This window comes from Perca fluviatilis, chromosome 12 (assembly GCF_010015445.1).
Source record: "Perca fluviatilis chromosome 12, GENO_Pfluv_1.0, whole genome shotgun sequence".
Lineage (NCBI taxonomy): Eukaryota > Metazoa > Chordata > Actinopteri > Perciformes > Percidae > Perca > Perca fluviatilis.
Window position 1 is genome coordinate 33,157,108 of NC_053123.1, and position 24,318 is coordinate 33,181,425.

At 38.7% G+C, this 24,318-nt stretch overlaps 1 protein-coding gene, 1 long non-coding RNA gene and 2 pseudogenes across 3 annotated transcripts; 2 read left to right on the plus strand and 2 right to left on the minus strand.

Annotated features, from left to right (window-relative positions):
• LOC120569404 overlaps positions 1-15,493 on the plus strand; it is a 40,158-nt pseudogene extending 24,665 nt beyond the window's left edge.
• Positions 122-6,664, minus strand: LOC120570547 (annotated as a pseudogene).
• LOC120570564 lies at positions 9,721-10,717 on the plus strand. The gene is made up of 3 exons (XR_005641081.1): positions 9,721-9,749; positions 10,451-10,501; positions 10,656-10,717. It is a non-coding gene; the product is annotated as an uncharacterized LOC120570564 (long non-coding RNA).
• Positions 15,494-20,153: 4,660 nt separating the features above from the next.
• LOC120570542 (galactose-specific lectin nattectin-like) lies at positions 20,154-23,295 on the minus strand. 2 transcript variants are annotated; one of them, XM_039818937.1, is made up of 7 exons: positions 23,162-23,295; positions 22,832-22,894; positions 22,569-22,593; positions 21,426-21,508; positions 20,991-21,125; positions 20,702-20,813; positions 20,154-20,554 (listed from the first exon to the last, which is right to left on the minus strand). In XM_039818937.1, the coding sequence occupies exons 2-7, from the start codon at positions 22,892-22,894 to the stop codon at positions 20,493-20,495; spliced, it is 480 nt and encodes a 159-aa protein (XP_039674871.1). In that variant the 5' UTR covers positions 23,162-23,295; the 3' UTR covers positions 20,154-20,492. The 2 variants fall into 2 exon arrangements, with proteins under 2 accessions (XP_039674871.1, XP_039674870.1); XM_039818936.1 differs by having other exon boundaries at positions 22,832-22,925; positions 23,162-23,285.
• Positions 23,296-24,318: the final 1,023 nt, after the last annotated feature.

Sequence of the window (24,318 nt, forward strand, 5' to 3'; positions counted from 1 at the left end):
CGAAACGTTCAAGGGGGCGCGAATACTTTTGCGCAGCGCTGTACTGTATCTTTATTTTTAATGCTTATTAATTATAAAGTGAAGGACAACAGATGAATAAAGAACCCAACACACCAGAAACTCCTCTTGTATCACAGAACGTTCAGACATTTGGATTTTATTTTCTATTTGAACATTTTTGATGAGAAGATCATCACCACTCATGTCTGGTAGGTGGATGATGTTACCTTTGGACAGCGCTGACAGACAATATTCAGTAAACTAAAATGGAAAAGATGTCAGAGTATTTGAATGTTTTCTGTATTTCATTTTGTGTTATTTACTAGATTAAAAGTCCAATAACTGATTATGTTTTTGTCTAGCTCAGAGAGACAGTTTCCTTCTAATGCTAAAACTCAAATGTGAAGCGTTTCCTAACTCTTCAGATAATAAACAAGTGAAAGTGAGTCTCTCAGCAGAGAGCTGTGTCTGTCTGCAGAACAAACTGAAAGTGAATCAGTGATAGAGATTATAGATGAGCTGTAGTGAGATCATGATGGTGGGAGGCCTCACAGGTTCATGGAGCACAGGAAAGGTTTGATGTTGGTACACGGCCTGTCGTTCCATTTCGCTCCTGTAGAGAGATTTTCCAGAGATTTAATGTCTAACTTTTATTCTTTCAGACTGCAAAATATGACCGCCTGCTATAAGTTTAGAGGTCATTGTTGCATCATCATGATTATTTAAAAGACAAAATGTTTCATATGTTGTTGTTTCTTACCGTGAAAGTTCATCTCAATACAGTGCTCCGCTCCACCTTCGTTGTCAGGCTGCCTGCGACCCCAGCTTTTTGTAGTCGAATGGGGATCCATCAGACCACAACCACACGCCCTCCTGGAGGAGAAAGATTGGTTCAAAGTCAAATCAAAAGAGGATCCTCCTTTTTGTTGTTTTATTTAGAGTAATTTTCCTCTTTCTGTTCTTTATTTCTTTCATCAAATTTCGTTTTTGTAGCTCGGGAGACGAAGCGTAGATAGCGGATTGGGTCGATTTTTCTGTCCAAGCCCGGCCGCGTGTCTAACAGAGCAGTAATCGAACCCGACCTGAGCCCGACAGGCATTAATATATTTATGTCTGAGCCCGACCCAAGCCCAACACAGTTAAAATAAAAAAATTCTCATACTAATTACACTTTCTGGTACCTCTAAATACAATTATGAACCTGACAATGAGTATAATATGAGCACTTTAAGCAACTGTAGAAAGCCATTCGAATGTCAACAGATGGCGCCATCCGCGCACGCCGGGCAAAAGCGCACATTATAAGCTGTTTTAAATTTAAAATGTTCAATGTGTTAACCTTTCCTGATTGCTTCTTTTCCAACTATGGTCAGAAAACTAGTAGAGACTCGTTACCTCCAGGGCCAACGTTAAAATCCAGTTTCTGGTGAGCAAATGAATGAACTTGGCTTTCAGTCTGGGGTTTATTTCGGACACTGCACACACTGTGTACAAAAGTTAAACTTATTCTACCAACTCTGCTCCGGTTGCATCTACATGTCTTCTTCCTCTTTCTCTATCTGTCTTCTGCCCACTTACCACACACACACACACACACACACACACACACACACACTGAGCTCTCTTAAAGGAGCCACAGCACCATTTTACAACAAATGCTTAATCGCGCTGATGTGACCGAGCCCGACCCGAACCCGAACATCATTTCTAAATATCTGTCTGAACCTGGCTGGGGTCGGGTAGCCATCCTCTAACGACTGACATCACTTCCTGTGATGATAAAAGTCTTACCTGCACTGAGTCAAAGCCTCCCATCCAGGTCAGTTTGTTTTCACCGCTCACTTTCCTAACGAAGTCTCTGAGGAATTCATATTCCTCTTCTGAGTGGACTGAAGCCAGATTCCCACCATCAGACTTGCAGAAGTTCTAATGGAGACAATATAATAGGTTAAAAACATTTAAGAAAAATACATAAACCTAATCACAATTTTAACAGATGCGATCTGAGGACGTCTCATTTTTACACTGACATAACTTTGGACAATGCAGGACTTTTACTGTAACAAAGTATTAATACTTTTATAGACTGTCCTCCCCCAAAAAAGTCCCATAAGTCGTTTGTTCAAGCAGCAATTAGGACTCATATTTAGGTTTATAGTGCCAGCCCCCCTCTAATGGCCGTAGTAGTTATGACAGCAGCAAAGCAGGAAGTAAAGTGATATATTTATTGCTCCTGTCATAACTACTATGGCCACTAGAGGACACCCCCACTAGAAATCTAAATATAGGTCAGGACAGTCTTGATAAAACTGCTGTACCTCTGCATCGATCCAACTCTTTCCCTGGAAGTTGAAGCTGAAACAGCGAGAGCCGAACTGAGTCCAACCAGGAGGACAGGGACCTTCAAGACAATGTTGGAAAAAAGAGAAAATTAGATTCTTGTTACGTATCAGTTTGTATTTTTTGTTGCGCATGTGTGTGCCTCCTCCCTCCCTTCCACTGCATGAAAAGTGGAAAAGCAGCAACGCGCGCCTGGCCAGAGAACCTCTGGCCTGGCTTGAATTTCCTCACTCAGGATAGGATGAAACCACTACTTTTAAACAAGAAAAATCTCTCATGATTGGTTGGCAGGTCTGTCATGGGTTAGGCTATTGGTCACCCTGGGGTCCGTTCAAGGTAGGAGGTTTAACAAACTCTGAGTCTAACCCTGATGTCTGAGTTGATTTACCCTGAGATGGGAAATTTTTAGTTTTCGGTTCCAGAACAGCTGATTTGAGTTGGTTCAATCAACTCGGAGTATGTTCACTCAGGGTTACGCGCGTGCACATAAGGCAGTATGAATGGAGCCATGATTCTACGATTCACCATGGTAACAACCACAAACAAACTGGTCGGCGGAAATACTCATGCGCACAAACAGCGAGTTTTAATTAGTTTTAATATTATATATACATGTCAATGGTTTTAACGTTTGAACATGCATTTCGTTAAAAAAGCAAAGACGCGCTGCTGCTGCAAAGAGAGGTAGTTGTTGGGAGAAAATTGCTGCTTTCGAGTCAATGCGTGCGCATTAACAGTGTATTAATTTCATATTTAATCACAATTAACTTATAATATTACTGGTGAAAACTGGAATTGTATTACACCTATAATTTCATTTAGGTGCAATCCTGCGGGCGAAAAAGTAAACCTATATATATATATATCTATATAAATAGCCTATAATAATCCCATTCTGAGGCTGCAGTACCATGATCATTAACAGAACTATAATGTATAATCATTTATTTCTTTTTAATGGCTCTCACTGGTTTGTGTCAACACGTTTAAAAAACGTTTCAGAGCGAGTCACACTTTTCTGACAGCTCTGCATACAGTGGCTTTACTATTACAGTGTGATCCACTACACTGTTATAAAGAAAACTGCCCTTTGCAAAAAACGTAATGCGACACAAAGAATCTGCTGGGATGTTAAAGCCTGTCCACGATGGTTGATGTTAGTGATATGAAGACGGATAAGGTATCTACATATCTAATGGACTGTGATAAAAATACCTCTCAAATCGGTTATGTGGAAATGAAAATACATCTATAGTCGGGACTCAATACCGACGTAAACTCTCTGTGAATTAATACAGCTTTTTTCATCCGCGGGATCGTCAACAAAAGGACATGACACCTTTTATAGTCTGCCTAACATAAACCAATACTTTTTTTATTCATGCAAATAACAAAGTGCATTAAAATGCACCTGATACAGACTGAATGGAGGAAATGAGTTTCTCCTCCCTCTCAGAGTTTTTTTTCTCAGTTTCTCTCAGTCTCCTCCCACTGAGACACTCCCACTGTGATCGCGGTCCAGTGCAAAATGAATGGGACTCTACGGAGCTAGACGGCTAAATTTGTCTCTTTCGCCTGATTGTCGTTGAGAAACCTCAGATTTGATTGTTAGTTTTTGCAAGTTCAACATGGGTTATAGGTCGAAAGTTGAATGAATGAGTACTTATGTCCTTTTGATTTCTTACAGAGGGCGTTGTAGCCCATAAAACGCTAGCATTCTGCTAATGAATGCTGATTGGTCAGTGAAGGAGTGATTACAATCGGAGATCGCAGCTTGACATCCGAAGCAGAGCCTGAATATCAGAGTAAATATTTCGGCGTGGTCTTTAAAACATCAGCAAACCTCTTTCTAGCACATGTATTAACAGGGAGAGTCTTACCTGTCAGCTGTGTTGTCGATGCCTCGAGAGAACAAAGTAAGCGACTCAGAGCTTGCCGTAAAGCAGTATCTCTGGCCCGTATATGTGTATGACGTCATTGACATTTTAAAAGGCTTTTTAGAACAAAAAAGCGACTTTAAAAAAATCTAACACACAGCAGTGTGTATTTTTTTAGCCTCCCCTTTCGAATGCAACATTCATATTACTAGACAAAAAATTATATCCTGAGAAAAGTGGGTTTTGAGGGGTATAGCTCCATAGAGTCCCATTCATTCTGCACTGGCCTGTGAGCACCCCTATATGGAACTCTGGGGAACTGCAACCAGTTCAGAAGCCGGGAAGTAACGAGGGAGTGGAACTTCTTGATATATTAGAAGTTCTTTGGGCGGGGGGGTAGGGGCGGGGCAGAGTGATAGCGAAGAGAAAGAGCACAATAACCAGCAGCGTGAACAGCGCACACACTGGTGTGGAGGTGAATTACAGTGAGTTTTAATGGAATACTGGGGAAAGCTTAATAACAATAGGACAATTGAAGTCTAGATTATGAGGCCATTTCAGCAGAGTCAACAGCTTCATATGCCATGGACATGTGAATATGGTGCTGAATTTGCCAGTATTTTAAGAAGACAAATGGTTGGGACCTTGACCTTGACATACACGGTAATTAATCTAGCATACTTTCATTAAATAAATCAATTCAAGCTAAAATTGAAGAGTCTACAATTTTATTCTTAAAATGAAGTTAATACCTTTTAGAAAAATGTCATGTGGTGTAAAACTCCCCGTGCTGCTACCCTGATTTGCATTTGTAAAGCTCACAGCATTTTAATTTACATGTTAAAGCCTCCCCTAGAATTAGGGGGAGGGGGGGTGATGGGGGGACAACTGCCAAGCAAGGCCCACATCAATTTCCGATAATTTACAGCAGTTTTCGGTGTTGCTTGTAAATTGCCGTTTGCAGTCATAAACCTGAAGTTCCACGACAATCTACAGTGCCGCTTACTGGCGTAAACTGACGCTCCCTGGATAAAGGAGGGAGGAGACCTTCATTGTGCTGGCCGGCAGCAGAATGCGCTGAGTGAAGCATGTGAAGTTGTTTGACCTCTGCCTGTCCGTAGTAAGCTCGCTTTTGTGTTTTAACTTCTGTGAGGCAGTGTTGCATGTCTTCGGTTTGTATTAATATTAAATGATATAGATAATTTTGATGCAACCTCCTCTCATCCTTCCTTCAGAAAACTTACAAAAATGTTTCTCCCTAACCCTATCAGGACGATATATCTTTCCCCGTGATGCAATCAGTCAAGAGCTGATGTACGGGAAGTTAACATCTGGGCGTACAGCCAGGGACAGCGAGGTCAATGGCCTTATGTGGTACCTAATGTTAAACTTGTGATGTACTGATATGGACTCCATCCTCTCAAATGTATAAATGACTTGCATGCTAGAGAATGTCTTCAGTTCCTCTGCAGAGTAACTCAGGTCTTTGGTTGAATTAAGATCTTATGTTTTGCAACATCTTGGTCTCCCTGAAAATTCCTTGATTAGTAAAATCAAGGAAGTTGAAAAAACCAAAACAAACCAACATGGAGAAGAGAGGAAGGAGGCACACACACACACATTGCAAAAAATACAAACCCCTACATAACATTATATGAACAAACAAGTCAAATACAATCAGAGCAACGAGTCAGAGATACTGTACCGACCTGGGCAGGAGGTTTGTCCATAACACTGTGATCACAAAAAGACATTCCTGAATCAGTCTGAATCTTTTAATTATTTAAACACGAGCAGTCTAATTACAGGACTACTCAACTCCACTTTATTTATATAGCACCTTTGATACACAGAACAAACTTATCTAAAGTTTCAGCTTACAGTTTGCAATCAGCCTACATTAAAATTAGTAACATTATTTAATAACTGTCTCATAATCTTACATGTTGGGAAACTACTGCATCATACTGCATGTGCAACACATAAAGTTGTTTTTAAATTAATAGTTGCATAGTTTTTACTTACCGATGGAGCCAACAGTCCGATGGACAAACAGAGCAACAAAGCAAACGGAAAGCCTGATGCCATCTGTGGAAAGACGTTAAACAAAGTCAACGTACTGCAGACAAGGACATAAATGCAGACAATTAATGACTGGGATCAGTGAGCCATTTATGAAATTAAAGTATCCTGCTAGTTATAAGTGTTTTATATAATATACATATGGTTTCATATTAAATAGATTAACTGATATTTAAAATGTCTAAATATTAAATACAGTAAGTGTTCTCAAAATATAAAACGTCCTCTCGATGAATACAGGATTAATTACTAAAAATAAAAATAGATGAAATTGTGATAATAAATTGAAATATAATTACCTTTGCTGAGGTGATGATTGGCTGACACAGAGAAGAACAACCAGCTGATGACTGTCAGTAAAGGAAGATATTCACTCTTTATATAGTTTATCAAAGCGCCACAAGAGTGCGTCGCCTGCATGACCCTTCAAGTTCCGCCCTCTATTCCAGTCGAGAAGACCCTTATCAAGCCCCCTTGACATCTGAAAATCATGATACCTAAAAACATGTTTGAATCAATGATCACCATGGTGATGCGTGGAAAGGATCAAGGAACAAGTAAACACTTGTTACATAAATTATGTTCCAGTTAGAGGTGAAATATTAACAAACTTCAGCCTACATGCCAACATTATTGTACTTTAATCAAGTATTTTTTCACTATATACTCATACTAAAACTCAGAGAGAAATATTGTACTTTTACTGCACTACATTTAGGTGACACTTAAAGTTACGTTTACATAAAAAAGCAGTATGTACTTATAATACTACTCCACACAGTAGTATACAAAGTATCTAAAATTGACTCCACGTTAATAAACTACTACATTAAAATGCTCTTACTTGATACACAAAATACGATCTTCTAAAATAATATAATACTGTGAAAGGAGCTATTCTGCATATTGATTATGATGTTGACTTGATGAAGACAGAACAGTTAGCTACCGTATGAGCCGAGCTGGCGCATTCAAAGCCGATGTCCCACGATGCTGTCGGGCCCAGCTCGGCTCATATCGTAGCCTACTGTTCTGTCTTATTTACTGTAATATTTCACCGGTAATAAGACCGAAATAATATTATTAAAATAAAGAAATGCATACCATGATAACAGCTAAATACATGTTGAAAGATGTAGCGTTATAGTTTTAAAAATATCAATAAACAACAAAGCAATCCAGCTTCCCTGGCCGAAATAAACCGAAATAATAACATTAAAAGAAATACATATAAACCGTGATAAGATCTGGTGAATAAATGTTGATTAAAACAGCGATTATTGGGCTAAAAAAACCAATAATATCAAAGCTGTATCCGCTTTTTTTGCCCCCCCCCCCCCCGGGAGTTTTTAGTGTTTTGTGATCACGTAAGATGCTTCTCATTGAAATACATTAGTATAAAAAACGGGACCCCAACACGTAAATCTTCAAAATAACGTGAGGGTATCACGTTCTAATAGATTTAATTTCGTAATGCCATCACGAACTGACGTGAGACTGGGTTGTAATACTGGGTGCGTTTTTTTTTTTTTTTGCTGTGGTGGCTGCATTATTACGATAATACGCCAATCATTACCAAAGTTAAATCAAATAAATTGCTATATCATCCAATCTTGTCACGTGACTTTGTTTATATTCTCACACACGGAGCACTGCATGTGATAGAGAGGGAAAGCTCTTCAGCCTTCCTTTTTTCCCGATTAGAGCAACGGAGAGAGAGAGAGAGAGAGAGAGACCGACGGACGGACAGAGAGAATGACACACACACAGCCACATATCTACATTTATCACGGTTTACCCCACTCATCCTGTCTCTTTCTATCGGAGAGAGAGAGAGGCGAGAAGAGAAGGATTGCTTTGTGACCGGCGCGGAGAAATGAGCGTCCGGTATGAATAGCAACACGCGCGATCAGGCACGTATCTACAGTACGCTTTGCAGGAAGCATACACGCCCAGTGTGTTTTTCCTGTAAGACCTTACAACATGTTTGAATCACTGATCGATATTGGTGGTGCTTGGAGAGGATCAAGGAACAAGTAAACACTTGTTACATAAATTATTTTCAAGTTAGAGATGAAACATTAACAAACTGCAAACAAACATTCTTGTACTTTAATCGGGCATTACCTTTTTTTAATGAATACTTCTAATCCACTAAAACTCAGAGGGAAATATTGTAATTTTTACTGCACTACATTTTTGTGACACTTAAAGTTACTTTTTACATAAAAAAACGATATGTACTAATACTACTAATCTACACAGTAGTATACAAAATATCTAAAATTGACTCCACGTTAATAAACTATAACACTGAAATGCTCTTACTTGATACAGAAAATATATTCTATAATAATATAATACTGTGAAAGGAGCTATTCTGCATATTGATTAGGATGATGACTTTTGATTTGAAGAATATTTTCTTAATACTTTTACTTGAGCAACATTTTGAACAGGTTATGTACCACAGTCATTCAAAGTAGCTGTGATAAAACCTCTGCTTAAAAAAACACATTTGATCGTGAGATCTTAGCCAACTTCAGACCTATATCTTATCTTCCCTTTCTCTCTAAAATCATTGAGAAGGTAGTTGCTAATCAGTTTTGTTAATTTATACATAACAATAGTTTATAGATTTTCAGTCACGATTTACAGAGCATCATAGCACAGAGACGGCACTGGTGAAAATTACAAATGACCTAACTGCTTCAGACAAAGGAATTGTCTCTGTACTTGTCTTACTAGATCTTAGTAATGCATTTGGCACTAATGACCATCATATCCTATTACATTAATATAGAAACTGGAACATTTAATTGGCATTAAAACAACCACACCAAGCTGATTTAAAGCTATAGTGTGTAGTTTCTGTCGCCCCATGAAAAATTCTAAGTAATGACAACAACACTGTTGGCGTGTCCACATGATACAAGTCTTCCCCGCGCACCCCTAACAGTGAAAAACACACCAGCGTAAATCCGTAAGCGTCCACGTAAAAGCGTCAACGTAAAGCGTCCACGTAAAGCGTCCACGTAAGCGTCACGTAAGCATCGCGTTAGCATCGCGTTAGCATCGCGTTAGCATCGCGTAAGCGCCGCGTAAGAGTCACGTAAGCGTCACGTAAGCGTCACGTAAGCGTCACGTAAGCGTCGCGTTAGCATCGCGTAAGCGTCGCGTTAGCATCACGTAAGCGTCGCGTAAGCGTCACGTATAGCTGCGTAGCACATCTATTTTATTTTGGCGCCCATGTTATCCAATCCGCCCTTAATACTGGGTGTGTTTTTTTTGTGTTGCTGTGGTGGCTGCATTATTACGATAATACGCCAATCATTACCAAAGTTAAATCAAATGAATTGCTATATCATCCAATCTTGTCACGTGACTTTGTTTATATTCTCACACACAGCACTGCATGTGATAGAGAGGGAAAGCTCTTCAGCCTTCAAGGTGAGTTTTTTTAAATTATGGAGATTATGACCATTGCCATGTCAATAGTAACCAAAAAAATCCACTTGAGCTTTGAATAAATGTGCAGCTTCAGCTTGCAACGCGTTTGCAACCACGTCGCAGCATTGCCTTATATTAATGTAAAATGCTACGTTATCAACCAAAGCTAATGACAGCCTATGTTGCAGCAGCAGGCTACTCGTTAGCTACGTTCTGTAGAGAAGAGTGAGACACAGGTGTCAGTACCCGATCCGTGCCGCCTGCACGACCCGTTCTGCGCATGCGCAAGATGTTCTCGCATGCGCAGATGATAATACTGTTTGTGCACAATCTGTTCCACGCTAGCCTCCACCGGGAAGCTAACGTTAGTTTAGCTAACAGCTAACTGTTATATATGTTAACGGTTATTTTCAAGTTTTTTTCAAGTTTATTTTCAAGTTTTATTTTGAGGGTCTTTTAAAGTTTACATGCTGTCTCAGCTAGCGGTCAGCTGAATTAGCTATTAGCTAAACTAACGTTAGCTTCCCAGTGGACGCTAGCGTGGAACAGATCGGGTAGTGCCGTAAAATCCTCTACAACAGCGAATGCGAACATCGCATGTAGCGCGGATCGTGCAGGGGAGGCACGGATCGGGTACTGACAACAGAGATGTGATGGTTTGGGCTCTTGAATGTCTTTGCTCTCCCTCTATATATATATAGAAAGCACGTGGAGCATCACTCAACAAATCAGATGCCTACATAATGAGAGATGTGAGTAAAAGGGCCATGTCAGTAAAAGCGTGATAAGGAAAAACATTGATGCTATGGCCAATAGTATTCTTACATGATAGAATTCAGAATTATAATGTTTCCTTTGGAGACATCTCCATCTTTGAAGGCTGAACAGGCGGTGCCTTTTTTCCAGATTAGAGCAATGGCCCCTCCATATGTCTGAGCACGTCCCTGGATCGGAGAGAGAGAGAGAGGTATGAATGGCAACACGCGCGATCACGCAGGTATCTACAGTACGCTTTGCAGGAAGCATACACGCCGGTGTGTTTTTAATGTAAGACTTTACAACATGTTTGAATCACTTATCGATATTGGTGGTGCTTGGAGAGAGTAAACACTTGTTACATAAATTATTTTCAGGTTAGAGGTGAAATATTAACAAACTGCAAACAAACATTCTTGTACTTTAATCGGGCATTGCCTTTTTTTAATGAATACTTCTACTCCACTAAAACTCAGAGGGAAATATTGTACTTTTTACTGCACTACATTTATGTGACACTTTTTACATAAAAAAACAATATTTACTAGAGATGGCCCGATACCACTTTTTTGCTTCCCGATACCGATTCCGATACCTGAACTTGTGTATCGGCCGATACCGAGTACCGATCCGATACCAGTGTGTCATATATTTTATTATGTTTTAACAGCTGTATCCCTGTATGGATGTGATATTATTTCTATCAGGTTAAACTCTTTGTGAAACATGAACAAACACAAACAATGAATGCCGTAGAACTTTCTTTTATTCTCCAGTTTGACAGTCAGTTATAACGGAAAAGAACATAAATAAACTACTTTAATGTAGATTTTCTTTAGGGCTTTATTACGTGGTATCGGATCGGTGCATAAACTCCAGTACTTCCCGATACCGATACCAGCGTTTTAGGCAGTATCGGCGCCGATACCGATACTGGTATCGGTATCGGAACATCTCTAATATTTACTAATACTACTAATCTACACAGCGGTATACAAAATATCTAAAATTGACTCAATTTTGATCCAGAGGTCTTAGCCAACTTCAGACCTATATCTTATCTTTCCTTTCTCTCTATGATCCTTGAGAAGGTAGTCGCTAATCAGTGATGTTAGTTTTCAGTCAGGATTTAGAGAGTATAATAGCACAGAGATGTGACCCGTCCTGGCCCTGGCCTGCCACTCGCTAAATTATGACAAGAGTACACACCATGTCATCATAAAAATAAAAATTTCATTTAGGTAATGCAACGTTACTTGAATCAAGAACTGTAATACCATTACTGTTTTGGAAATTGTAATCCATTACACTACTCGTTATTGTGGAAAGCAATAATTTTACACTAATACTGTATATCACACACTGTTCATGTTAACGATGAATCGTCAATGCACACTGAAGTTAGTCATACTCTGCTTCTGACTGGATAGTAGTCCTTACCTAGCTACTGCGCATGTGCTACTCCCAACAAAGATAGGATAGAAGTGTGATGCCTCACTTGGTAGCTAAAACAGAGAGCTCAACACACAGGGTGAAAACAGGAGCTGCAGCAAAAGATGGTGTTTTTTGAAAATTAAACCATGTAAACCTATTCTGGTATAACCTCTAAATACAATTATGAACCTGAAAATGAGCATGATAAAAACAAATGTCATTCAGGTAACGCAGCGTCACTTGAATCAATAACCGTATACCATTACTGTTTTGGAAATTGTAATCCATTACACAACTCGTTATTATGGAAAGCAATCATTTTACAGTAATATATCCCACACCAAAACTGTTCATGTTAACGATGAATCGTCAATGCACACTGAAGTTAGTCATGGTGTTCCACAAGGATTTGTCCTTGGACCAATTTTAATTACATTTTATCGGTTTCTCTGTTCATTTCTCTGTTTGTTTGTTTTTTGTCTGTCAGCTGCTATAAGATAATCTACTGGACAGCTTTTCATGAAACTATACCTATTTAACTAGTTGTTGTGAATTCTGGAGGCTAAAATTCTTTATTCTTATTCTTCTGTACCCCTTTTTTACACATTAACTCCTTCCACATTTTTCAACATAGTAACTTTATTCAAACATAAAAATGTTCAGCGCAATTAGATACTTCCTGAAAATGTTGAAGTATGAATATTTCAGAAATTCTGAAAGTTATAAAAATCTGTATACAAATACAGATTTTTATAACTTTCATAATTTCTGAAATATTCATATTTCATACATTTTCAGGTAAATCTTCCCATTCGAGTGGTTGGACAGAATGTTTATATTTGACACAAATTAATCTTCAACTGCTTTCTACTCATTCATACATTCAACAAGAAACTCCATTAAAACTTTAAAATGTTCCAAATCTTTATTACATTCAAGGTAGTATTCAACTTTCAGATCCTATTAATACTTTCGGAAATATTCAACCTTGTTTGAGGCTTAGAAAAAATGCCCTTCTGACATTTTACATTAGTGTGCATGGGATGAAATGTTCAGACTCAGTTTGCAGGATCCAACTGACAGATTGGAGAAGCAGAAGCAAACTGTCTGTCTGTCTGCCTGTGTGTCTGTCTGTCTGTGTGGTCTGTCTGTCTGTCTGTGTGTGTGTGTGTGTGTGTGTGTGTGTGTGTGTGTGTGTGTGTGTGTTTCAGGATTGTGGAGTACAGGGAGTATAAGGTTCACCTGTATGGGACCAGCACTGATGATATTGATGAGGTGCTGAAACGAGGGACGGATGTGCCGCATCGATGTTGAACCACATGTGAGTTTCATGATAACATGGATCAACTTATTTTTTCAGAGTAATAACTGTTGCTTATCCAACCAGTCCTCCAAACCATGTGCTGATATCATTGGTTTATTCCTCTCCTCTAATCTTACCTGCAGGAGAGTTTTTTCCGTCCTCATATCTAAACCAGAGTAGGTAATGGTCGCGGCTTTTTTAAACACGTGGTTAACGTTGTGAAACGGTCTCAGTTTGGTTAGGTTTAGGCAACAAAACTACTTAGCTAAAGGTGCACTATGAGTTCCTGCATGGTTTCAGCGCGAAATTGTTTTGTCTTAAATCGTAGGCTTCTCTCCATGATCCGCTAGCTGCCTGCCCCTAAACACACTGTGAAAAGCCCGGTCTCGGGAGACCACACGGGGTCGTAAACGTCAAACAAACACTAGGGGCACAGGCTGTGCACCAAAATACAACCAACCACGTTCCAGCCAATCACCGACAAGATGGTTGGGGAGGGGTGGTGGACAGTGCGTTTTTAGTCATGACAGTTATGGAAACATGGGGGAGGGGCGAGCTTGCTCTGTTTTTTCTGGAATTTACTTGGAACGTCAACAGAAGTGACCATGCAGGAACTCATAGTGCAACTTTAAGTTGATAAAAAGATGGAGGTTTGGGTGAACATCAGACGTTACTTCACTTACTGAAGGTTACCACCACCCGCGGTACACCCATTTTAGGTCCGGGCCCGCCCATTTTGACCCAGCAGTTCATCCAATAAGCAGCCCGAGGAAAGCTTTGAGTGAAAGCTTCTCAGCCAATCAGTGGCTTCTACCCCATGTGTGGACTCTTAAGCCTGCCCACAGGCTGCATCTTCACCAGCAAGTGATTTAATGAAATGAATGACGTTTGCACGCAAGCTTTTCAAGCAAGCTCAATGAGACAGACACAGACTGTAGCTATTAGAAATGAATGTCTTTTATGTGGGTGCGTTTCCCCAAAGTACAAATATAACCAATTTACACACATCTAAGAATCTACACGTGAGTTTTCATACATTTGTACATGGACATTTAACCCTCGTGTTGCCTTTCAATCGACCATGCAACTTTTTGGTTTTCTGGGTCAAAATTTTATATTTTTAGACACTTTTGTTGCTTTTTCACCAATGTCACTTTTGTCACTTTTCTCAAAGTTTTTCGTTTCTTATGCACCTTTTGACATTTTTGTGTTTTTTCCCCCACATTTCTGAAGCTATTGCGACATTTTTGTCACTTTTTTCAACGTATCATTTTTATTTTTCAAATGCTATAAAATTGAATAAAACTTGCGAAGAGCATTGTAGGGAGCCATCCATGTTATTTCTTTTGAAAATGTGGTATTGAAACCTTTTGAAAATGGGTCAAATTTGACCCGAGGACAACAAGAGGGATAAATGTCTGATTAGGGTACGAAAGTGACTTTGATGAGAGAAAGCAGTGAGAAAGTTTTGGGCGATGCTCAGCCGGCGGTTCAACTTTACATTCAAAGTGGAAATGAAGGAGCTTTAGTTGCATCATTTAGTGTAGTTGAAGAAAAAATCTATTGTGACGAACACAAGTACAGTCGCCCGATGTGTTTTTTTGCGCTTTTTCCGAAGTTTTTGACACATTTCGATGTCGTTTTGATGCTTATTTTGATGTTTTTTAAGCATTTTTGACATTTTGAAGCTTTCTCTATGTTTTGTTACCCTTTTTTCATTGTTTCCGTTCCTTTTTTTGTTTCTTTTGTCACGTTTAACTGATGTTTTTGTCTCTTTTTTCAAAGTTTTTAGCGTCTTTTTCCGACATTTTTGTGTCATTTGGACTGCCGGCAATGTAGAAAAATTTCTATAATCTAGATGTGTTATTCTCAGTATAAACTAATAATCCCTCTATAATGTATAGACTAGACTTGAATTTTCTTCAGCGCCCCTAGCATTTACCTAGAAGAGTCCTGAAGACTTGTGACTTTAACTCCTAACGAAAGCGCCATCTCATGTTCCCCCGTCCTGCAGGAGGAAGACTTTGTGGAGCTGGAGGAGGCGTCCCGGCTGATGGAGGCCAAGTACAAACAGCTGTTTGATAGCGTGCTGGTGAACGACGAGTTCACCAGAACCATCATCAGCTCCATCATCCAGGCAGCACAGCATGAACCGCAGTGGATCCCCGTCAGCTGGAGCCAGGACGGACGAGTAACGAGAGGAAGGAGAGGAAGGGAAGGAGAGGAAGGGATGAGGATATCAAGACTATGAGTGAGAATACGAAGAGATAAAAGACGGAGATGTGTTGGATGAAATGGGACAATACTAATAACTAATAAAGGTTGACTGATCAAACTCTCTCTGTCATCTCACATTACCTCATCGCTACTGCTAACCCCTTGGGGTCAAATTTGACCCGTTTTCAAAGTTGTTTAATATTAAAAAATATGGGATGTCGAAATAAGTCTCGAAAATGAAAAAACTTTGAAAAAGTGACAAAACGTTGGAAAAGGGGACAAAACGTAATATGAAGAGATATAAATTTTGAATAAAGGGACCCAAATGTTGAAAAAAATTACTTTGAAAAAAGCAGCTAAAACCGTGAGATAGAGACAACAAAAGTGTTTGTTTTCATGGTTGACAGGAAGACACCACAAAGGTTAAACGCTGCACTTTAAAGTTTATTTGGTAACACTTTACTTGAAGGTATCTACATAAGAGTGACATGACAGAATTTGAATTATTTGTTGGTCGTGAGCGGTGTTCGTTAGCAGTTAGCTTCGCTTCAGTCCGCTGAACCGCAGCAGAATGCAGGCAGGCGCGCAGCCGCCAGCTGTTGATCCGTGCAGGACTTCACTGTGATGGACTGTTTAGAGACCATGTGACCGGCAGGTAACGTTAACTGGTCCCTGTATGCAAATAAAGTCAAATCATAAATGATAGGGGAACCCAGCAACGGCCATTATGAGCTTTTCCTCCATTTTCTCAGAACTATGTTTTGGTAGGAACGAAAGTTTACATTGTATGTTTCTCCGGGCTCAGCCAGCGAGAAGGATGTCTATAATCCGATTGGTTGCTGGTGTTTGCCACTGAACCGCGTCATTGCTCATTACCATAAAGTTGACCTACTTTCAACTTTCTGCTTGACGCTCTGGTTGCTTAAAACGCAACGCCGACAGATTTGCCGCTTCTTGCAGCTGGAGACGCTATCGACACTTACTAAAAGAAGGGTTATGTCATGAATGTTTATGACACATTCATGACAGTGTCATGTCACTCTTATGTAGATACCTTCAAGTAAAGTGTAACTCTTTATTTTAATGAAACTAAACCTTGTTTTGGATTCTATTAATGGTCAGTATATTTTACACGTAATATTTACTGTATATACATTTTGGGCCAATCAGAATAACTTCAAAGTTTCCATTAACCCTTGTATTGTCTTCCCATCGATCATCAGAGGCGTCAAGTAACGAAGTACAAATACTTCGTTACCTTACGTAAGTAGAAATTTTGGGTATCTATACTTTACTGTAGTAATTATTTTACAGCAGACTTTTTACTTCTACTCCTTACATTTTCACGCAATTATCTGTACTTTCTACTCCTTACATTTTAAAAATAGCCTCGTTACTCCTATTTCAGTTCGGCTTGTTTTCATTCCAGCTCGTCATCGTTAAAAAAACACACACAAAAAACAACCTATCCAGATAAATCGCGCCATCCGGATAGAATGAATTTGATTGTGGTTGGATGAGAAGTATAAACATATGCCATTCCAACACCCTATTGGTTTGTACGTGATCCATCGCACCTGCACAGACCCGGTGCAAATACGGCACCGGTAGCTTAACTACCGTTATCTACCGGACCGAATAGCAACATGGATTTCGGTGCCTTATTTAGGTGCCACTTAAATGCCTGCTTCTCTCTGATGCTCTGAAAACGGACGTTAGAGGCAAGTGAAACATCGCCGCACGGGGCGCTAGTTAACACTACACTCGACAGCAGGTAACGTTAGCCTACCGTTAGCTAGTTAACACTACACTCTGCAGCAGGTAACGTTAGCCTACCGTTAGCTAGCAGCTGGAGTAAACAGGGTTAAAATGCTGACAGCTAAACGGTTTAAAAGTGTGTCTGTATTTCATTGGAGAGGATTGTAACACCAGACTGTAGCTGCCGTTGTCTGAAAAACACAGACTCAGCCTGAAATAAGTTATTGTTATTACGTTTTTAATAAATCATTTAATTTTGACGCTGTGGCCTTAGCAATACACAAGCCATTCTTTAATGCCTTGTACTCCTTTTTTTTTTTTAGATGAACTTTTTATTATTACAGGGGGCCTATAGTGCAATACCCTTAATGGCATTTTTTAATGGCATTTTTTCCCCCCTTATATTACTTTTACTTTTATACTTTTAAGTAGTTTTGAAACCAGTACTTCTACACTTTTAGTTGAGTAAAAAGCTTGAGTTGATGCTTCAACTTCTACAGAAGTCTTTTCTAACCCTAGCATCTATACTTCCACTTTTGACCAACTGCCACTTTGCTCGTTTGAAAGCCATGATGTCTCTCTCTCATGGGTGGGCCAAATTCTCTGGGCGGGCAAAGGAGAGAAAGGGGAGGTAACCTTGCTCCTTATGACCTCATAAGGAGAAGATTCCTGATTGGTCCATCTGAGCTTTCATTTTCTCAAAGGCGGAGCAGGATACCCAGGGCTTGGTTTACACCTATCACCATTTCGAGCCACTGGGGGACCATAGGCAGGCTGGGGGAACGCAGTGAGATAATCAGGTTTTCAAAGTGTCTTTTTTTCTCTAAATGTGTTTCTTTCCTCTTTCACTAACCGCTCACACACACACACACACACACACATATATGGACACACACACGCCCAAGTGAACAGCTGGCCAACAGCTAGTCACGTACATCGAATAGCTACACAGCAAGCACATCGCTAAGTGGTTTATTGTGTGTCTACAACTGCGCTCTTTGGAGTGTCTCTTTGTCAGCAACCTGTTAGTTTGAGAGCTAACTGGCTAGCTTAGCCATGTGGCATGCAAAGCAGCCCACTACCGCCCTCTTGGGGCTAAATAGCCTTTGTGCAGCTAACACATAGCCTAGCTCGGATGGGGCGTAGCCGAGCAACCCCTGGGTTTCATCACACCCCCTCGTCCTCGCACTTTAACTCTCACACACACAGCACAGACACAGACACAGACGTGTCTCCCCACATTTTTTTTTTTTTTTTCGTTAGGTTGTAGTTTAATAAAGGGTATATTGATTTTAATTGATCGAAGGATTATTGATAATAATATTGAAACCCGGTTAAAAAAGCATGAGGTGATAAGTGATGCTTGTAGTAGGCCTATCATTTAATAATCAGAGCATATAAATAGTGTGATTAAAAAATTCATTTAAAAAGTTATGATAAAAATGTTAAAAGCAGTTTAAAAAGTATTATATGTTTATTGTTTTATGTAAAAGATAATGTATTTCTGAAAACTGTCTAAACCAGCATTTATTGGGTTAATAATAGTAGCCAGTCCCTCCAGAAAAAAACGTGATTATGCAATCACAGAATTCAACGCATAATCAGCCAAAGTATGCATATTTATGTAGGGGCTGTATTTTTTCAAAAATGCCGCACTTTCGCCGCATAAATTGCCGATTTCCACGCAAAATATGCGGGGCTTGCATGATTTCATAATCCCCGCATTTTCGTTGCAAAAAAGTCCCGTAATATATCTTAGCAGAAAGTTGAAAAATGTTGCGTTTACTTCACACAAGAGCAGCCATTTTCCCCTGTTACCATGGGAACGTTATGAAGTGACGTAATTATGATTGTTTGCACGACAACCAGTGAGAAGAGTGACAAGCTGCATATTGAGAAAAGAAATTGAGCACTGCATCAGGCCTGCTACGGTATTTTAGTTTTTTAGTAGATTGCATTAAGGTGTGTGTGGGCCCACAAATTGTGTTGGTTTAAGTGACTTTGTCAGAAGTTGGTACATTGAGGTTTTCTGAATTAATCTATTTGAAGGTTAATAGTGTTTAAATTGTTGTCTATGCATTTATCTAAGGTACAGTATTGACAGTGTTTTCCATTTAAAAAGTGTTGTTTTAAAAAGAGGGACAATTCAGTTGCTGTATTTTCCTTTAAAAAAGAGGGACATTTTATGTTGAAGGTTTAAAAAAGAACAGTCATATCTTTATTTCATTTTCTTATTTCATTGGAGATAATTTCGTTATTGAGTAAATAATTGAGATATATTTTTCTAAAACCTTGTGTTGTGTTACTTTATTACTTACCTCGAAAGAGGTTATCATTTTATTCTGAGAGAGACATATACAGACACATATGGTTAAAAATCTTTATTAAAACTATAAATTAAGAAAGGTGAATTCATAGGTATTAGAAAAACATTTAATGTGTGTACTTTAAAAGAGAGATCCAAGATAACATTTAAAACTGAGTTAATCAGGGTTAAAACACATTTGATAAATACCTTAAAAGAACCCAAAAGCCCTGTCCTCATCAATATACATACTGAGGGGAGTGCTACAATATAATTCTGAAATTCTTCACAATTTGTACTTTTACTTTTGGTTATTTTAATGCTGATACTTTTTTACTTTAGCTATATTTTATATAACTGAGTATTTCTACTCTGTGGTATTGGGTACTTTTACTTCTTACTTAAACTATTTATCAATATGTTTATTTTATTTTGGATAATAGATCTTAACCTTGTTTTTTTGTAATTATTTAAGAAAAGCAATAACATATTCACAAATATAGAATTATTTGTCCCTTTAGAGAAAACAGCAAGACCAGACACTGTTTGTGACAAAATGTCTTTTATTATTTAATGGTTATTGATTATAAAGTGAAGGAAAACAGATGAATAAAGAACCCAACACATCAAATAAGTGTTTAAGTTTTATTTCATGAGATCAGAGGGAGCTGTTTATAACAGACACTATTCAATAAACTAAAATGGAAAAGATGTCAGAATATTTGAATGTTTTCTGTATTTAATTTTGTGTTATTTACTAGATTAAAAGTCCAATAACTGATTATGTTTTTGTCCAGCTCAGAGTCAGTTTCCTTCTAATGTTAAAACTCAAATGTGAACTGTTTCCTAACTCTTCAGATAATCAACAAGTGAAAGTGAGTCTGTCAGCAGAGAGCTGTTTCTATCTGCACAACAAACCAATGATAGAGATTATAGATGAGCTGTAGTGAGATCATGATGGCGGGAGGCCTCACAGCTTCTTGGCGCACAGGAAATGAATTTCTTTTCCACACAAGTAATCGTTCCAATTGTCTGTAGAGAGATTTTCCAGAGTTTTAATGTCTAAATTTTAATCTTTCAGACTGCAAAATATGACCACCTGCTATAAGTTTAGAGGTCATTGTTGCATCATCATGTTTATTTAAAAGACAAGATGTTTTATATGTTGTTGTTTTTTACCTAGATAGTTCATCTCAAGACAGTGCTCAAGTCCATCTTCGTTGTCAGGCTGATCCCAACTAAAGCTTTGGTAGTCGAATGTGGATCCATCAGACCACATCCACACGCCCTCCTGGAGGAGAAAGATTGATTCAAAGTCAAAGTAAAATCAAAAGAGGATCCTCCTTTTTTGTTGTTTTATTTAGAGTACATTTCCTCTTTCTGTTCTTTATTTCTTTCCTCAAATTTCATTTTCTCCATACCTTTAGAGACGAGTGACATCACTTCCTGTGACGATAAAAAGTCTCACCTGCACTGAGTCAAAGCCTCCGATCCAGGCCCGTCTATTTTCACCGGTCACTTGGTTAATGAAGGTTCTGAGGAATACATATTCCTCTTCTGAGTGGATTGAAGCCAGATTCCCACCAGCGGCCTTGCAGAAGTTCTAATGGAGACAACCATTAAAATCATTTAAGAAAAATACATAAACCTAATCACATTTTTAACAGATGCAATCTCAAGACAAAAAACAGGCCCATAAGTTGTTAGTTCAAGCAGCAATTAGGACTCATATTTAGGTTTATAGTGGCGGCGCCCTCTAATGGCCATAGTAGTTATGACGACAGCAAAGCAGGAAGTAAAGTGATTTATTCTTTGCTCCTGTCATAATTACTATGGCCACTAGAGGACACCGCCACTAGAAATCTAAATATAGGTCAGGACAGTCTCGATAAAACTGCTGTACCTCTGCATTGACCCAACTCTTTCCCTGGAAGTTGAAACTGAAACAGCGAGAGCCAAACTGAGTCCAACCAGGAGGGCAGGAACCTTCAAGACAATGTTGGAAAAAAGTTAGATTCTTGTTACGTATCAGTTTGTATTTTTTGTTGTGTGTGTGTGTGTGTGTGTGTGTGTGTGTGTGTGTGTGTGTGTGTGTGTGTGTGTGTGTGCCTCCTCCCTCCCTTCTCCAGCTTGGTTGGTTATTGCTTGTGCTCACTCAGCTCCCTGGATAAAGGAGGGAGGAGACCTTCATTGTGCCAGGCCGGCAGCATGTGCAAACTTATCTTTTTTAAAGTAAGTGCTGTAGAACAATCAGCAGGAGATAAGTTATAATTGAGTTAAGTTTGGAGACACTACCTTATTTAATCATTAAATTAATAGATATTTTTGTGTCGGTGTTGTAGGTTGTCCCTAAGCACTCGTCTTACTGCAGTCTCACTGCCGGTTGCTACTAGAGACCAATGTTATTTCTCCAGGTTGGAGGATAAAAATGAGTTTGTAACTCGTTGTTAACCTTACTACGTTAGGAAAAATGCATCATTTGTGATTTAATAACATTATGGTTAGGGTTAGTAACATTTCATTTAATAACATTTTGCTATAGAGTAATTGATACCAGAAGTTTGAATCTGTGAATATCTTTCTCACTTTTATAAAACCGAGAGCACAGATTTTTATTCTGTTCACGGTTTAGTTATTTTTTCTCAGCTGACCCTGATTAATGTGGCTCGGGAAAGGGAAGTTTGGGGTCCCCTGCTGGAGCTGCTCCCCCCGCGACCCGACACCGGATAAGCGGATGAAGATGGATGGATTGATTCTCAGCTGACCCCAGGGGGGCTCCGTAGAATTGTTTTCTGAAACTGCAAAATAGCACCAGGGAACATTTGCGCCTGAACACGCCTCCTCTTTTTGCTGAACCTCCCCCGGGAGTGCAAGTTCATTCCCTAATTTTACATGAGTCTGTGGAGGGAAAAGTCCACTGTGTCGGGTGCAAAGTAGGAATGATACATGCGTCGGTGTACAAAGTAAATTGCGCTGAGAGCAAGATAGGGCCCTATATGAACAAACAAGTCAAATCAGAGCAACGAGTCAGAGATGTTGTACTGACCTGGGCCGGAGGTTTGTCCACGACACTGATCACAAAAAGATGTATTAAACATGATCAGTCTAATTATAAGACTACTCAACTCCACTTTATTTATATAGCTTATTTATAAATACCCTATATAATCATTCTATCACCCTTTTAAAACTAGTAACATTATTGAATCACTGTCTCATAATCTTACATGTTGGGAAACCACTGCATCATACTGCATGTGCAACACATTGAGTTATTTTTAAATTAATAGTTGCATAGTTTTTACTTACAGATGGAGCCAACAGTCCGATGGACAAACAGAGCAACAAAGCAAACGGAAAGCCTGATGCCATCTGTGGAAAGACGTTAAACAAAGTCGACATACTGCAGACAAGGACATAAATGCAGACAATTAATGACTGTGATCAGTGAGCCATTTATCAAATTAAAGTATCCTGCTAGTTATAAGTGTATTATATAATATAGATATGGTTTATAATTTAGATTAATATATATATATATATATATATATATATATATATATATATAATTATATAAAGTGTTCAAAATATAAAATGTCCTTTTGATTAAATTGTGATAATAAATTGAAATATAATTACCTTTGCTGAGGTGATGATTGGCTGACACAGAGAAGAACAACCAGCTGATGACTGTCAGTAAAGGAAGATATTCACTCTTTATATAGTTTATCAAAGCGCCACAAGAGAGTACGTCTACACCTGCATGACCCTTCAAGTTCCGCCCCTCTATTCCAGTTGAGAGAGACCCTTATCAAGCTGCGTGACATCTGAAAATCTTGATACCTAAAAAACATTGAATTAATGATCACCATGGTGATGGTTGGAAAGGATCGAGGAACAAGTAAACACTTGTTACATAAATTATGTTCCAGTTAGAGGTGAAACATTAACAAACTTCAGCCTGCATGACAACATTATTGTACTATAATCAAGTATTGCTTTTTGTATAAAGCATATATGTATATACTCATACTCCACCAAAACTCAGAGGGAAATATTGTACTTTTTACTGCACTATATTTATGTGACACAGTTACTTTTTACATAAAAAAACAATATGAAGCTGTACTTATTCTACTAATCTACAGAGAAGTATACAAATTATCTAACTAAATTGACTCCACGTTAATAAAATACAACATTGAAATGTTCTTACTTGATACAGAAAATATGATATTCTATAATAATATAACACTTTGAAAGGAGCTATTCTGCATATTGATTATGATGATGACTTTTGATTTGAAGTATATTTTCCTAATACTTTTACTTTTAGTTTTACAACATTTTGGACAAGTTATTTAAAGTATCTGTGATAAAACCTCTGCTTAAAATACACTTTTGATCCTGAGGTCTTAGCCAACTTCAGGTCTACAGTATATATAAAGTATATCTTATCTTCCCTTTCTCGCCATGATCCTTGGGAAGGTAGTCGCTAATCAGTGGTGTTAGTTTTCAGTCAGGATTTAGAGAGCATAATAGCACAGAGATGTGACCTGCCCTAACTGTCACTCGCTAAATTATGATAAGAGTACACGTCATGTCATTATCAACAGATTCTCACTCCCATCTCGTAAAATACGGACGCTTGGTCAGGTGCCTTTGTCGTTGTTATTGACGTTAAAAGTCTCCTTTAGTGTCATATAACGCGCTTAACTAAACGCGCTTTATCTAAACGCGCTTTATCTAAACAAACTTGGAACTTGGAACTATTGGCTTCCCTTTTGACGCAGTTA

Coding starts and splice junctions, on each gene's coding strand:
- LOC120570542 (XM_039818936.1), bottom strand. CDS start 22,924: ATGTCGACTTTGTTTAACGTCTTTCCACAGATGGCATCAGGCTTTCCG. Junction 21,126..21,425: donor AGAGTTGGGTCAATGCAGAG/GTACAGCAGTTT, acceptor TGTCTCCATTAG/AACTTCTGCAAGGCCGCTGG. Junction 20,555..20,701: donor TCTTGAGATGAACTATCTAG/GTAAAAAACAAC, acceptor ATCTCTCTACAG/ACAATTGGAACGATTACTTG.